The sequence below is a fragment of the Podarcis melisellensis genome (assembly GCF_964234715.1).
Source record: "Podarcis melisellensis genome assembly, chromosome: 14".
Lineage (NCBI taxonomy): Eukaryota > Metazoa > Chordata > Lepidosauria > Squamata > Lacertidae > Podarcis > Podarcis melisellensis.
This window is the reverse complement of record NC_138546.1, coordinates 6323351-6337250: the sequence shown is the minus strand read 5'-3', so window position 1 is coordinate 6337250 and position 13900 is coordinate 6323351. Positions and strand designations below refer to the sequence as shown.

Here is a 13900-nt window from a genome sequence, read left to right as displayed (position 1 = left end):
TGCCAAGCCTAAGAGACAGGCAAGAGTGGTCTAGGAGCTGGATTAGGCCAATGGCAAAGCAGGGCCTGAACACGACAGCATTTACCCTATATCACAAGTGTTTAGGTCTTTAACGTGTTTTAATTTACTTAAATTACTTTACTTAAATTAAATTACTTAATTTACTTTTGATTTGATTTGATTGTTTTCGGTCCCGGACTCCCTTGGGGAAGAAGGTCGAAGTGGAAATGCAACCATTTTTTCCTCTTCCCTCCCTTTCCCTCGTCCTTGCGTGATGTGTTTTTAATATTTTGGGTTTTTTTAAATAAAAAGATTGGCTTTTAGGAACTGTCTTGTTTAGACTGTACATTAAGCTGCTCCTGGGAGCCTTTTTGGCCGAGCAGCAATGCTTAAAATAAAAAGCAATGAAAATAATTAAATTTTAATTTTAAACTTGAAGATAGCTGGACAGGCTCAGCAGAGGTAGTATTGGGGCTGGCAAGCCCTTGGTGGCCTAATCCAACCCTTTTATATGTGTGGTGTAGGGAACCAGCATTTTGTTGTCTCCTGCCTCTGAACTTTCCCCCGTTCTCTCTGCAGGTATACATCCAGCACATGCGCTCGAAGGACACAGCTCACCCGCGGAAACTGCGCCTGGTTCGGAAAGGCAACGAACCACCTGCCTTCACCCGCTGCTTCCACGCCTGGAGCGTTTTCCGGAAGCCTCCGGCCTAAGCCGCTCGCTGATGGTGTTGGCCTCTCCATGGGACTCTATTTCACCTGCTGGACCTCAGTGCTCAAGTAGGGGCAGTACAGCTGTATCCTGTTGTTTTTAAGACCAGCTGATTGGACAAAATGTTACTGGAGGAGGAGCTAGAATTTGCCCCTCCCCTTTTAAAGAAACAGCACCAGCCTATTAAGCTCCCCACCCCACCCCTTTACAAACCACTTTTCACCTAAATTTTTCTCTCTCCTCACCACCTTGGGGCAGTGAAATAGATGCTGCCTGGACCCACTCTTGCGAAAACATTGCCGCTGGGGCTCTTCCTACAGCTACAGCATCACTATGTTGTTTTCCCACTTGCACAGAGATCTTTTTTATATATATTTAACAGAGCGCACGTGAGCTGTGACTTCTTATTCTGTTCTTTGAGAGCACTGCAGCCTGGACCCAGTTTGAAGTCTGTAACAGCAACCTCTCTCCTGCAAATGGATGGCCTGTCTCTTTTTGAAGCAAGTTGTGCGAGGCTGGGCAGAGGAGCGAGACCACTGGCGCCTTCAACTTGGGCAAAAGAGTTTGCAGTGCACTTAAAAGACTTCAGGAAAAACCGTGACCGAGAAGTCCATTTTAAAAATCAGATAAAATAAAATCGAGTTTATTGCTTTTAAAAGTTGTTATCTGCTGCTAGACCTCATGGATGCAAAAAAAGTCTCCTTTGAAATGTATGGTGACTTGTGCATTTTGAGGAAAAGGCAGGCATACCTTTTATCTATAAAAACCTACCATGCAATCGCTGCAGTTGTCCTTTTATAGGTTAGTATCTTGCAGAATTCCTGTACGGGAGGAGGAAATTGTGGATATTTTACATTCATGTTTTGGTGACTGGCCTGGTCTTTCATAATATTGCTTACTTCCAGTGGAGTAACATTTTTAAGTGTTAAAATTCATTTTAAGTGAATTTTCTGTGTCAGAAAGGGAGAACCTTTTCAGCTGCAAAAGCTTCGCCTCACCCCAAAAAGGATTTGGCCTGTTCTAGGTCATGTCCATAAGGGACGCGGGTGGCGCTGTGGGTTAAACCACAGAGCCTAGGACTTGCTGATCAGAAGGTTGGTGGTTCGAATCCCTGCAACGGGGTGAGCTCCCGTTGCTCAGTCCCTGCTCCTGCCAACCTAGCAGTTCGAAAACACGTCAAAGTGCAAGTAGATAAATAGGTACCGCTCTGGTGGGAAGGTAAACGGCGTTTCCGTGCGCTGCTGTGGTTCGCCAGAAGCGGCTTAGTCATGCTGGCCACATGACCCGGAAGTTGTACACCGGCTCCCTCAGCCAATAAAGCGAGATGAGCGCCGCAACCCCAGAGTTGGTCACGACTGGACCTAATGGTCAGGGGTCCCTTTACCTTTACCTAGGTCATGTCCATGCTAATCTCCATATTATAAGGTGGGTCCTTAATCTGCTTGGCTCTTCAGTGGGTGCTGCAAACAGCCTCTAACCTAAGCAGGACATGAGACGACTTCCACCATTTCAAAGCCACCCTTGTTCGCCCCCTTCAGAAGGCAGGAAGTTCCCACTGCCGCCTTCCTCCCTGGGACTGGCAGCGGCAGTTTCACCCCGGTCCTTCGTGGGGCTGACACTGTTTGTTCCTCCTTCCGCTTTTCAACATCACGACGTGTCCGTATAATCACGAAGTTTGGCTGCTGATACATCACAGTGTTGGAAAGCTGATATCGCCCAGGCCTACCTGGGACCGATGGGAGTTCAAAACTTATCAGGAGGCCATCAGGCAAAGAGAAACCCAGAGGTACGCTCTGGCTAAGTTTGTGACCTCGGATGGCAGCAACTACCCTGTGAAGTGGCCTGACATCATTATTCAAGGTGCGTTTGAACATGGCTGTCCGCACATTCCACTCACTTAGCTGTTCTGTGATGTTTTCCCATTGCTACTGCATCACTCCCATCTGGAACGGCACCCTAGCACAACAAAACATGAGACCTAAAAAATAAAACAGAATGTTTTTGGCATAAGCAGCTGCAGGATTTTCTGCAGGGACCTACAGGTTATGAACGGACTGGAAACCAAGCTGTATATTGTGAATGCTTTGCAGACACAAATCAGTATTGATCACATTTAGCTTCCTCCAATACCATCACGGGCACAAAGTCGTCATGAACCCACAATTAACAGGGAACCTGGAACAACAAGCCACACATAAGCTTAAGATATTATTAAATGCTTTATTTTTTCCATTATTAAAAACCTGTATTAATAACTAAACAATGCTAAATCCGTCATCTGAGCAAAACAAAGAGGGTCCCAACAGAGAGGGTACATTCTACCAAGGAAACTAACCCCCCCCCCAACTCCCTTCCACAATTAAGTCTGCCAAAATAAAAAAAAATTAAGACACACAATGGCACGTTTCCACTATAGAACTCCGGTCTGTCATCCGCTCACAAACATGCGCACCCGTGCAAAAGCACACACTCACACATGCACGCCTGGGTTTTGGGGGGAGGGGGCGAGGAATCAAACCGTACCAAAAAACAAAACAAAAAAGTCTGACAAAGAGTTTCGTGTAATGTCATTATCAGGAGGCAACGTCTGGGCATTAAGCAGCGAGGAAATGATCCCACGCATGGAACAGACAGCCACAATCTAAGGCAGACCGGGCACTATTTTAAGACTTAATACTAGCTTTCGCCAACTTGGTACCTTCCAGATATTCTGGACTACCAACTCCCAGCAACCCCAGTTGGAGAAAGCTGCTCCATCTTCCAGGCCTGAGCCAGCGTCTGTACCTGTCCGAGACCCACTTTTACAAATATATATAATGGCTGGCTCCCCTTCTCTCCCACTTGGCCAAACTTTTCTTGGCACTAAAATGTCAGCAGTGGGCACGAAAATGAGGAAACAACTCGTACTGTAAGACCTCAGCGAAAGAAGAAAGAAACAAAACAAGCCAAGACCTGAACTCAGCGCTTCGTCGCTGCAAAGGTTACCTTGGCCACAAGACAGGCTGCAAAGGCCAGAGCTTCTGCCAGCAGGAGGCAATGCCAAAGAAACACAGGTAAGAGATGACTGCTTATTAAAAGCAGAGGTAGAGGAGGAAATTCTGGGCCTTCCAAGTGTTTGCTGGGCTGCAACATCCATCATTCTCAAGCAAAGGCCATGCTGGATGATGGGAATGGGAGTGCAACAACATCTCGAGAGAAGCTAGTTCCTAAGCCCTATATTAAAGACTGCCTGACACAATCCCACCCACCTGCGAGAAGCACATGGCTTTCAACAGGCAAAGGAAGATGGGTAAGTCCAGGCGTAGCCCCTTGCAAGATGCAGCTGGATGTTTCAGGTGGCTCACCCAAAAACAGAGAGCACGGCTTGCGTTAAGTCATTGCATGCAACCATCTCCAAATCCATTCTCCAAAAATCCTCAAAGCAGATTACAAAAATCCAGGGCCAGAGGCTGGGAAGAGAGTCCCACCTTTTGAAACAAATAAGGTCCTACAGATTTCCAACATCCCACTGCCTGGCTGGAAAAGAAAGGCTGCCTTTTAATAGCAAAACAGGATTTGGCAGCTGTTTTCAGAGGGTGGCCTGGAGCTGGTGACTTGGAGCCCTTTCGAGTTCAGGATTCATAAATAAATGAAAATGTGACACGAGGGACAGAATCAGGTGGGGGAAGCAAGGCATCGCAGCCTCTCTGCCCGACAGATGCACAGAAGATGCTCTCCGGATGTCGATGGACCACAACTCCCATCATCCCTGACCATGGTGGCTGGACATCTGGAAGGCACAGATTCCCCTCTCTCTGTTAAGGGGGGAGATTTTGAGAGGCAGCAAAAGGAGGAGACAAGGAGTAAATAATAACACACTAGGCAAAAAAAAGAAAAAACAGATCTAGCTGCTTGTGTTAAACTCACTGGCTTCAAACACCAGTGCATGATCATAACTCTCATCAACCAACCAGCAGAAATAAAATGTAATAAAGGTGTTACAACAGAGCCACGTGTGAATAGCAGTACACTTTTGAACCTGCTGCCAAAGTCTCACGGCATAGTAGCCTGCTTCCTAAACCCACCTGAAGATCACTCGGCAAGAAATAATAGGCATGTCATCTGAGTTTTTTGCCACCTCATTGCTCCGTAGGCGGGTCACAAGGCTGGCATCAAACAGGTGTCAAAATTAGCAAGCCAAATTTTCAGGAAGGAAGTTGCCACCTTGTGGTAATAACTGGACCCAATGCTCCTTGGGTCGGGGTGTGTGTGAACCTGTGACCCTCCAAATATTGCTTGACTCTTAATTCCCAGCAGCCAGCAAGGCCAAGGGTCAGGGGTGATGGGAGATGTCGTGTCACAACACCTTGAAGGCCATCCTTTCAGATAAGGCTGAGAAAGCAAATGGCGGAGCTCCTAAAGAGCACTGAGGTGCGAGATGCAAACACTTGTACTTTATGAGTTCCATATTTCCAGTGTCCCTTCATGTACCTCTCCTCCTCCCCCCCCCATCCTAAAAAAATGCACAGTTCCTAGTAAAGGAGGATCAGGGGACGCCATCAAACAGGACACGCAGGAAATTCACTCGGACGTTTTCTTATTCGGTGCGAAGCCTGCAGCCATGCAGAGGTAACAAGAGCTCTCTTGAGCGGCTGGTTAGAACTTCAACCACATGGAGGGAAGATGTGCAGCTGCAGGTGGGTTTCCTCGTAGATCCGTTTCCCGAAAACCTGCCTCTTGCGCACCCAGTTTGTACAGCTGCACCGCTGAAAGAAAACCCTTCTGCCCAGCTAGACAAAATGTTCTCTGCAAGCCAAGAACAAAATAACAACTTTCCGCCAGTATTAGAAAAGAATTTCTTCAGGTTGGGCTCTTCTCCAAAGAGTTCTCCACTAGCACCACAGAAGTGGGAGGCATTTTGCCATAAGATCAAGGCCTGTTTTCCCCAGGCGACTGATGCAAGAAGTTGCCAGAAGTAGGGTGGGATGGGGTGGAAAAGCTCTCAGAAAAAAGGAGGAAAGGAGAATCTGGAATTATGTAAACAGAGCAATTCAGCCACTCGATCCCAAGAGGTTCCAGAGAGGTGTACCAGGAAGCAGAAACAAAACCATCCGTCAAGTGTGTCTGTATATATCTAAAAAGGCTCCTTTTTCGTGCAAAGTTTGATGCTGATACCTCGGCCAAAGAGAGAGGCTGGTTCAGTCTCGGTGGGATCCTGACGCCACAGGCAGGCCCCTCCCATGCGCCCACTTTGTGTCTCGTTTTTGCTTTATTAGAAAAAGGTTTTAAGAGTTTTAGTGTGTGTTTTCTGTGCAACGGAAGAGACAACTTGGTCCTGTCGAAGAGGTTGGCACATTTTCCTTTTCTTCATTTTTTAAAAAGAAGAAGTTGGTGATTGCAAACTTGGGAGAGGTACCGAGGAAGAGGTGATCGGGGAGACCCCCCAGCACGAAGAAATCTTCCTCATGAGTCCACTTCCAGGCCGTGCGGTAGAAAAACGTTATGACTCTTTGTAATTGAGAAAAAGGAAGAAAATGCAGAACAGGGTCTCTGGAAGGAGAGGAATGGGAAAGACCAACGGTCTGTTACCACACAGTCAAAAGTCTTTTGTTCCTTGGGGGTGTTGAGCGCCAAAACAGGCCAGTGGGACCTTGTGTAGTCTCTGCAGAAGGAACACAGAATTATGAGCTGGATACTCTGCAACTAGACACATCCACTTACAAAACTTCAGTTTCCTTATTTTGAAAAGCCTACACTCTCTGCCTAGTTTTCAAGTTGCCTAGTAAAAACCCAAAACATTGCAATGGCAATAAAATGAATAAGAAACTGGATCAGTAGGATCAAAACGTTATCCAAACCTAGAGTTGCCATACATCTGGAATTTCCCAGATTTTTGGGAAAAGGGCATTTTTTGGCGGAAAAGAAGCTCGACCATTTTGGGCAAAACTAAAAAAATCTCAACAATGTTGCCAAAAAACACTTTTCACTGTTTGAAATATGGCAACCCTATCCAAACCTGCATTAGGTTTAAATCAAATTGGTGTTGCAAAATTTGCTCTGCTGCAGAGGGTTACATGCAGGCAGGCACACCATTAAGTCATATGGCAGTGAGTCACCTGACTGCCATATGACTTCAGGGACATGTCACGTGATGTCAGGCGTTTCCCATTAAGGGCAGCAAAGATTCCCTTTGCAGCTGCGAAGGAAGAACCTGCCTTTGCTGCCACCGCTGGTGTCAGGTGTGGGATAAGCGAAGGGGTTTCACCCAAAATGGACTCCCGGGTCAAATCCAGGGGACCTGCAGGTCTAATGTGGTTTCTTTCTTGCCACTGACCTATGCTAAGCCCTGAAGTCTAAACCAGAAGCCCCATTCTGCTCAGACCCCTCAACCTTATCCTCAGAAAACAAAAATAGGCTTAAAAATTATGTAGGCAAGACCTAGAATCATAGAATCATAGAGTTGGAAGAGACCACAAGGGCCATCGAGTCCAACCCCCTGCCAAGCAGGAAACACCATCAGAGCACTCCTGACATATGGTTGTCAAGCCTCTGCTTAAAGACCTCCAAAGAAGGAGACTCCACCACACTCCTTGGCAGCAAATTCCACTGTCCAACAGCTCTTACTGTCAGGAAGTTCTTCCTAATGTTTAGGTGGAATCTTCTTTCTTGTAGTTTGGATCCATTGCTCCGTGTCCGCTTCTCTGGAGCAGCAGAAAACAACCTTTCTCCCTCCTCTATGTGACATCCTTTTATATATTTGAACATGGCTATCATATCACCCCTTAACCTCCTCTTCTCCAGGCTAAACAGGCCCAGCTCCCTTAGCCGTTCCTCATAAGGCATCGTTTCCAGGCCTTTGACCATTTTGGTTGCCCTCCTCTGGACACGTTCCAATTTGTCAGTGTCCTTCTTGAACTGTGGTGCCCAGAACTGGACACCAGTTCTGACTCTTTCCTCTTCACAGGACGTACCTCATTTGATCAAGATCCCTGGGGAACGAGCCTCGTCCTCATTTATGTTCCTCAGATTTCTCTCTGCTTCCTCCGATGGCCTGCGAGAGATCAGGATTTTAACATTATTTATTTAAAATGTTTTCAGTCTGCGCTTTTGCCTCACAGAACCCCAGGGCATGGCAGAGATGGTTATCATTTTGTCCCTAGCATTTGGGGATATGCTGCCACTGAACAAGGAGATTTTCCTCTCAGTATCCAAATCAGGGGAACCAAGCATTATCACCGTAACATTTTTTTAAATAGAAAAAAGGCATTTTAAACTAAATAACAATCACTGGAATGGTTTGTTTAGGTTTACTCCTCGTCCATTTCTCAGATTTTTAAGGAGAAGTTATCAGGTCTTCCCTTCATCATGCCATGTAGTTTAGATATAGATAGATCAATAGATATATATTATTTAGAACATTTGTACCCCACTCTTCAGCCAAAAAGGCCCCCAGGGCAGCTTACATACAATCAAAACAAGGTGGCTTACAATCTGAAAAAAACCCATGACACACAAGGGGAAAGGGACAGGGACGGAAGAGGAAAAACCAAAACCCTGACACCAATTTCTAAACAGTTGTTCCTCTATTGACAAGCTGACACAGTTCAGGGGTTGGGCTTTTGGATAAGCTGATGGGAGCGAGCCTGGGATAGCTCAGTCAGTAGAGCATGAGACTCTTAATCTGAGGGCCGTGGGTTCAAGCCCCATGTTGGGCAAACGTTTCCTGCATGGTAGGAGGTTGGACTAGATGACCCTTGGTGCCCCTTCCAACTCTCTCTCCCTCCCACAGAGGCAGTCTTATGGAATGGCTAGATAGAAATAGGTCTAAGATAAGGGTAGAGACTTACGCCAAGTAATCCTTCACTTCCTCAGCGGTGATGTCTCCGGTGGTATCCAGTGGGGTGTCGATGCTGTTATTGGGTGAATCCACTGGCGTTGGAGAGAGAGAAGCTTGGTGTTCATCCGGAGACCCTGAGGGTTGGAGAAAGGGGGAAGAACCTTAGAGGAGTGCTGACAGATCAGAATAAAGGCCCGTCCATCTCCTGCAGCCTCCTGCCTCACCATACGGCCATTAGCAGAAACCCACAAACAACAACAACAATTTATTATTTATACCCCACCCACCTGGCTGGGTTTCCCCAGCCACTCTGGGCAGCTCCCAACAGAATATTAAGAACACGATAAAACATCAAACATTAAAAGCTTCCCTAAACAGGGCTGCCTTCAGATGTCTTCTAAAAGCCAGATAGTTTTATCTCCTTGACAGCTGGTGGGAGGGTGTTCCACAGGGCAGGTGCCACCACCCAGAAGGCCCTCTGCCTGGTTCCCTGTAGCTTTACTTCTTGCAGTGAGGGAACCGCCAGAAGGTCCTCGGTGCTGGACCTCAGTGTCTAGGCTGAACAATGTGAGTGGAGACGCTCCTTCAGATATACTGGGCCAAGGCCGTTTTGGGCTTTCAAGAATTCCAGAAGCTATGGTTTCTTCAGGGTGCTGAGAGTTGTTTAGGGGGGACCCCTATTCCCCCCACAGAGCTATGATTCCCATTGCGATTTAACCATAAATCCCCTTTTCCCAGGGAACTCTGGGAATTGTAGTTCTGTGAGGAAAAGAACTCTCGGCACCCTTAATAAGCTACATTTCCCATGATTCCTCAGGGGACGCCATGGCTGTTTAAAGCACTGCCATAGCGCTTTGCATGTATGGTGCAGGCTTGACCCTAGAGAAATGAAACCTCTTACAAAAACTTGGCAATTTTCTCAAAGAGTGGAATTCACGTTTTTCAGTGGGAAAAGCCTGGTAAGGATAAAGCAGTTTTGAAACTCAGCGGTTTAACTTTCCCCTCAAGCTATTGGGAAAGGTTACATCAGAACTGCAGCAATGGCCGCAAAATCAGAAGAAGCCATTTTGTTCACTATTCCCTGATATTGATTAGGAAATCGGGCCGTTCCCTTACGGTCGCTGCTGGCAAGGGAATGGCTGGCCTCTGATCCTTGGAGGACGTGAGTCCCGTTGGCCTGGTTCAGTTTCGGCGTTGCTGTGACGTTGTTCCTGAAATGACAAGAGAGCAGCCTTTATTGTTACCAGGCTGGACATGACATCGTTCAGACAATTAGTTAATAGCACGGTTTAAAATCAAAATAGCAACGGTGAGGACCCCTCAAGCGAAACGTAACTGTGGTATGAAGGGAGGAAAGGCAGGCTTTAAACTGGGAGAGAGGAAGAGTTTTCGTCCCAGGGACCGCATCCTTTCTTCAGCAACATTTTGGGGGCCACATTCTGCTGGTGGGCGGGGATAGAGGGGGAAGTGGGTGGGGCCAAAAGCAACATGGGTGGAGCAAGAGGTGATTTCTTCCCTCCGTACAATGTGGTACATCCCACCCAACAAAAATTGAGACTCTTCAGCCTCCATTCAGGAAAGTGAGAGGCATTAGGTAAAGGCCCCTGGACGGTTAAGTCCAGTCAAAGGCTGCAGCGCTCATCTCGCTTTCAGGCTGAGGGAGCCGGTGTTTGTCCACAGACAGCTTTCCGGGTAATGTGGCCAGCATGACTAAACCACTTCTGGTGCAATGGGACAACGTGACGAGTGCCAGAACGCACAGAAATGCCATTTACCTTCCCGCCACAGTGGTACCTATTTATCTACTTGCACTGGCGTGCTTTCAAACTGCTAGGTTGGCAGGAGCTGGGACAGATCAATTGTCAACCGTGCAGACTTTGCAACGCTTCTGGTTTGCAACCGAGGGTCAACGTTTTAACACGCACGCTGCTCTCTCTGTCTATAGCCAAGGTTGTGTTTACTGCATGCGAAGGAACAACAAACATCTGATCACGACAGCAAAGACAATTAAAATCTTCTGCAGTGAGGCACGCCAAATCCTGCAGCCTGCACAAGATATGCAAATTGAACATACTTGCGTGATTTCTCCCCCTTCGGTGTTAACTGATTTCCATAACTCAACACTTCCAAGCATCTTCCTCTGCTGCTTTAAGGACTAGAAACTTGACTCACTTTTTTAAAAAGGATCCAAGATTCTCAGGAAGCAGAATTCTGGGCCCGCTGCAGTTCAGCAAAGCAACAGCATCCTGACTGTATACACAAAGCTTCCCCTTCAGGTTTGCAGACAGCCCAGCTATGTATAAAACAAGTTTTCCCCTCTACCGTAAAATATTTTGCCTGCACTTGAAGTCACGGTGGTACCCCAATCATTTCCTTCAAAGCCACTGTTGCTGCTTAAATAGCTGCACTTACCCGAGGCAGGTGGAGTCGTGCACACGGCTCGTGTCCAGCCCACACAGTGGCTCCGTGATATTCCTGGTGCTCAGGGAGAATCGCTCAAACTCCGACGGAGAGATCAAATAGAAGCCTGGAAAGAGAGATGGGGGAGCCAACACGGATCAGTCTCTGTTCCCGATGGGAGTCACGTGGCCCCACCAGCAGAATCGACTTCCCTAGCACAGCATAATACACTGACTGTAGGTTTTCCTTCCGGTTTTATGGGTAAACAGGACAGCTTTTATTGCAGCGCACTGATCTTTTTTAAAAATCTGACGGTTAAAATGAAAGCGTCCACAACTGAAATGATTGGGAAATGATACATGAGTTGAAAAAAAATGTTTAAAATAACCTTTTCTAAAAAAAACCCCCAAAGACTTTCTTTTAAGAATTCTAGGTGCCGAAATCCCAAGAGAGCAGAAAGGATTATTTATGTATGCAACCAAAGCTGTGTGGATGTTATTGGCCCAGAGATGGAAAGAAGTTAAAGCCCCTACCAGAGAAGAATGGCAGATTACTGTAAATTGACGGATTATGCCAAAATGGTTTAAGATGACCGGAAGAATCAGAGATCAGGAATACCAACGTTTTAATAAGGAATGGGGGAAATTTACAATTTATCTTAAAAACCATTGCAAGCAGCTAAAATCTTTGTAGGACTGGAATAACACTTGGGCATAGTGGAGATGTAAAAGATTTGGATTATCATAAACCTGCAGGAGGAAATGATTGACAATAGGACCCACGAAGGGAAGGAGGGAAATCCAGGAGATTCCTTGAATCGTTGTTTTATTGTTGTATGTTGGATATGTGATTGTAAAACTTCAATCTGAAAAACCAAATAAATCCCAAAAGATAAAAATAAAAAGAGTGTTCACAACTGCGATGGCTTGGGCTGATAGGAGTTGGAAGTCCAGAATATCTGGAAGGCTGCATCCAGAATATCTGGAAGGCTGCTAAACAGCCTCCAATCCCTTCACCTGCTCCAACTCTTTGATCACCCCGGTCTAACTTGCTCCACCGCAGGGGCAAGTTCTCAATCTGCTTTTTTTTTAGCTCTAACTAGCTCAACCCCTAGGGATGCAGGTGGCGCTGTGGGTTAAACCACAGAGCGTAGGACTTGCCGATCAGAAGGTTGGCGGTTTGAATCCCCGCGACGGGGTGAGCTCCCGTTGCTCGGTCCCTGCTCCTGCCAATCTAGCAGTTCAAAAGCACGTCAAAGTGCAAGTAGATAAATAGGTACCACTCCGGCGGGAAGGTAAACGCCGTTTCTGTGCGCTGCTCTGGTTCGCCAGAAGCGGCTTAGTCATGCTGGCCACATGACCCAGAAGCTGTACGCCGGCTCCCTCGGCCAATAAAGCGAGATGAGCGCCGCAACCCTAGAGTCGGCCACGACTGGACCTAATGGTCAGGGGTCCCTTTACCTTAGCTCAACCCCATAGTGCCTCATCATTCCCAGCTTCTTCCAGGTCTCAGTGTCCCTGCCCCACGGGGCCCCCTCTTTCCCTCTGGGTCTAAGTCTTCCTCCTGCTCCACGTTGCCTCCTTGCTCCTTCTGGGCTCACCTTGCCCGTGTCTGGTGAAGACGCACGAGGCGATTCCGCTGATGTCCTCCTTTCGGATGCAGTCGTAGTGCACCTGTGGCCGCAGACTGGGCACCGTGAAGACGTGGATGTCCCCCAGGTTGGTGAGGCAGGCGAGGCAGTTCTCTGCGTAGTCCTCGCACGCCGCACTGACAAAATTCACCAGCCCCACTTTCCGTACCCGGCAGCCCTCGTGGGCCGTCAGCTTGAACTTGGTTTTGGCGCTGACTTTGGGCAGCGTGAAGACCTGGAGTGGGAGACAGCGGGAAGTGAGTGGGCGCAAGGAGGACGCGCAAGGCTTTAGCCCCGCCCAGGTGAAGCTCCACCGCTCCCTGGCTCAGGAGGGAGCAGGTTCTCAGAAAACTCATTTCTTTTCTCCGAAAGAACTGCATCTTCTCTCACGTTCCCAGAAGCTCAAAGCAAAATAGCAGCCCCCTTGCCAAACTTGCAGGACAACGGCACCCACCCCGGTTTTGTTAGAATCAGCCTGGTGCCTATTGCTACTGGCAGGGCAGAAGGCGGGGAGCCCAACAGTAGGTGGCGCCAGAGAACCAGCGGCAGGCAGAGCCAACCGATTCCAGTTTTGTCCTTATTCTCTTTGCTGCCATGCTCTACGAGGGCAACACTGACACAGAGGAGGTGGAGAAAGAAGCAGCTGGCAGGCAGTCAATTGAGAGAGAGGGCAATGCTTTGCCTTCACTCTGAATGGGCGGTCACCTTTGGCCTTGTTCATAACTTGGCAACCCCCCCCCCTCAAAAAAAGGACTGCTGAGGACACTTTTTGTGAACCTCCCCGACTCAGCCCTCGTAAGATTGAGGTGCCAGCGGCCCCCATGGGCACTAGATACCCAAATAACTTTCTCACACGGCTAGAGATTCTGCCCCTCCCTCGGGATTACCTTGAACTGCTCTTCAGAGGCGATGAGCACTGAATGGCTGCCCTGCATGTCGGGGGCTTTGGCCAGGTCCCGCGAGACCTCGTACGGTTCCGGCAGAGGGTTCCCCCGGCCGTCTAAGACGGCAATCGACACCACGGGCGCTCTGTGCATGAGCTGGATCTCCTTGCCCAAGACCGCCTCCACCGAGCGCTCGGAAAACTTCTCCTGCGAAGGGACTTCCAGGGCGTAGGCAAACACCGAGCCAGAGTTTGTGCCGGCCCACATGGTGGGCCCATGATGCGCAGCTGTGGGGGGGAGAGGGGAGGGGGAAGACAGGTAGTGAGAGAAGGCATCCTGCATTGAGCCGCGGGCTGGGATGGATGACCTCCCAGGTCCCTCTCAGTGCTATGATTCTAAGGGCCAAGAACCTTATTTTTGAGTTTTTATATTGCAAACCACTCTGTGATCTTTGGGTG

General features: G+C 48.1%; 2 protein-coding genes across 7 annotated transcripts in view; one reads left to right on the top strand and one right to left on the bottom strand.

Moving 5' to 3' along the window:
* Positions 1 to 1490, top strand: part of FLII (FLII actin remodeling protein) — a 53156-nt gene extending 51666 nt beyond the window's left edge. The window contains exon 30 of the mRNA XM_081889077.1: positions 580 to 1490. Within this exon, the coding sequence (XP_081745203.1) occupies positions 580 to 714 (135 nt within the window). The 3' untranslated portion in view covers positions 715 to 1490. The remainder of the gene's footprint in view (positions 1 to 579) is intronic.
* Positions 1491 to 2912: 1422 nt separating this feature from the next.
* Positions 2913 to 13900, bottom strand: part of LLGL1 (LLGL scribble cell polarity complex component 1) — a 79594-nt gene continuing 68606 nt past the window's right edge. For all 6 annotated transcript variants that reach the window (XM_081889093.1, XM_081889094.1, XM_081889095.1 and 3 more), the window contains exons 17-23: positions 13446 to 13729; positions 12529 to 12793; positions 10941 to 11055; positions 9645 to 9739; positions 8539 to 8662; positions 7663 to 7742; positions 2913 to 6353 (exon numbers count right to left, since the gene is read on the bottom strand). In XM_081889093.1, coding sequence (XP_081745219.1) covers positions 7664 to 7742; positions 8539 to 8662; positions 9645 to 9739; positions 10941 to 11055; positions 12529 to 12793; positions 13446 to 13729 — 962 coding nt within the window. In that variant the 3' untranslated portion in view covers positions 2913 to 6353; position 7663. The remainder of the gene's footprint in view (positions 6354 to 7662; positions 7743 to 8538; positions 8663 to 9644; positions 9740 to 10940; positions 11056 to 12528; positions 12794 to 13445; positions 13730 to 13900) is intronic.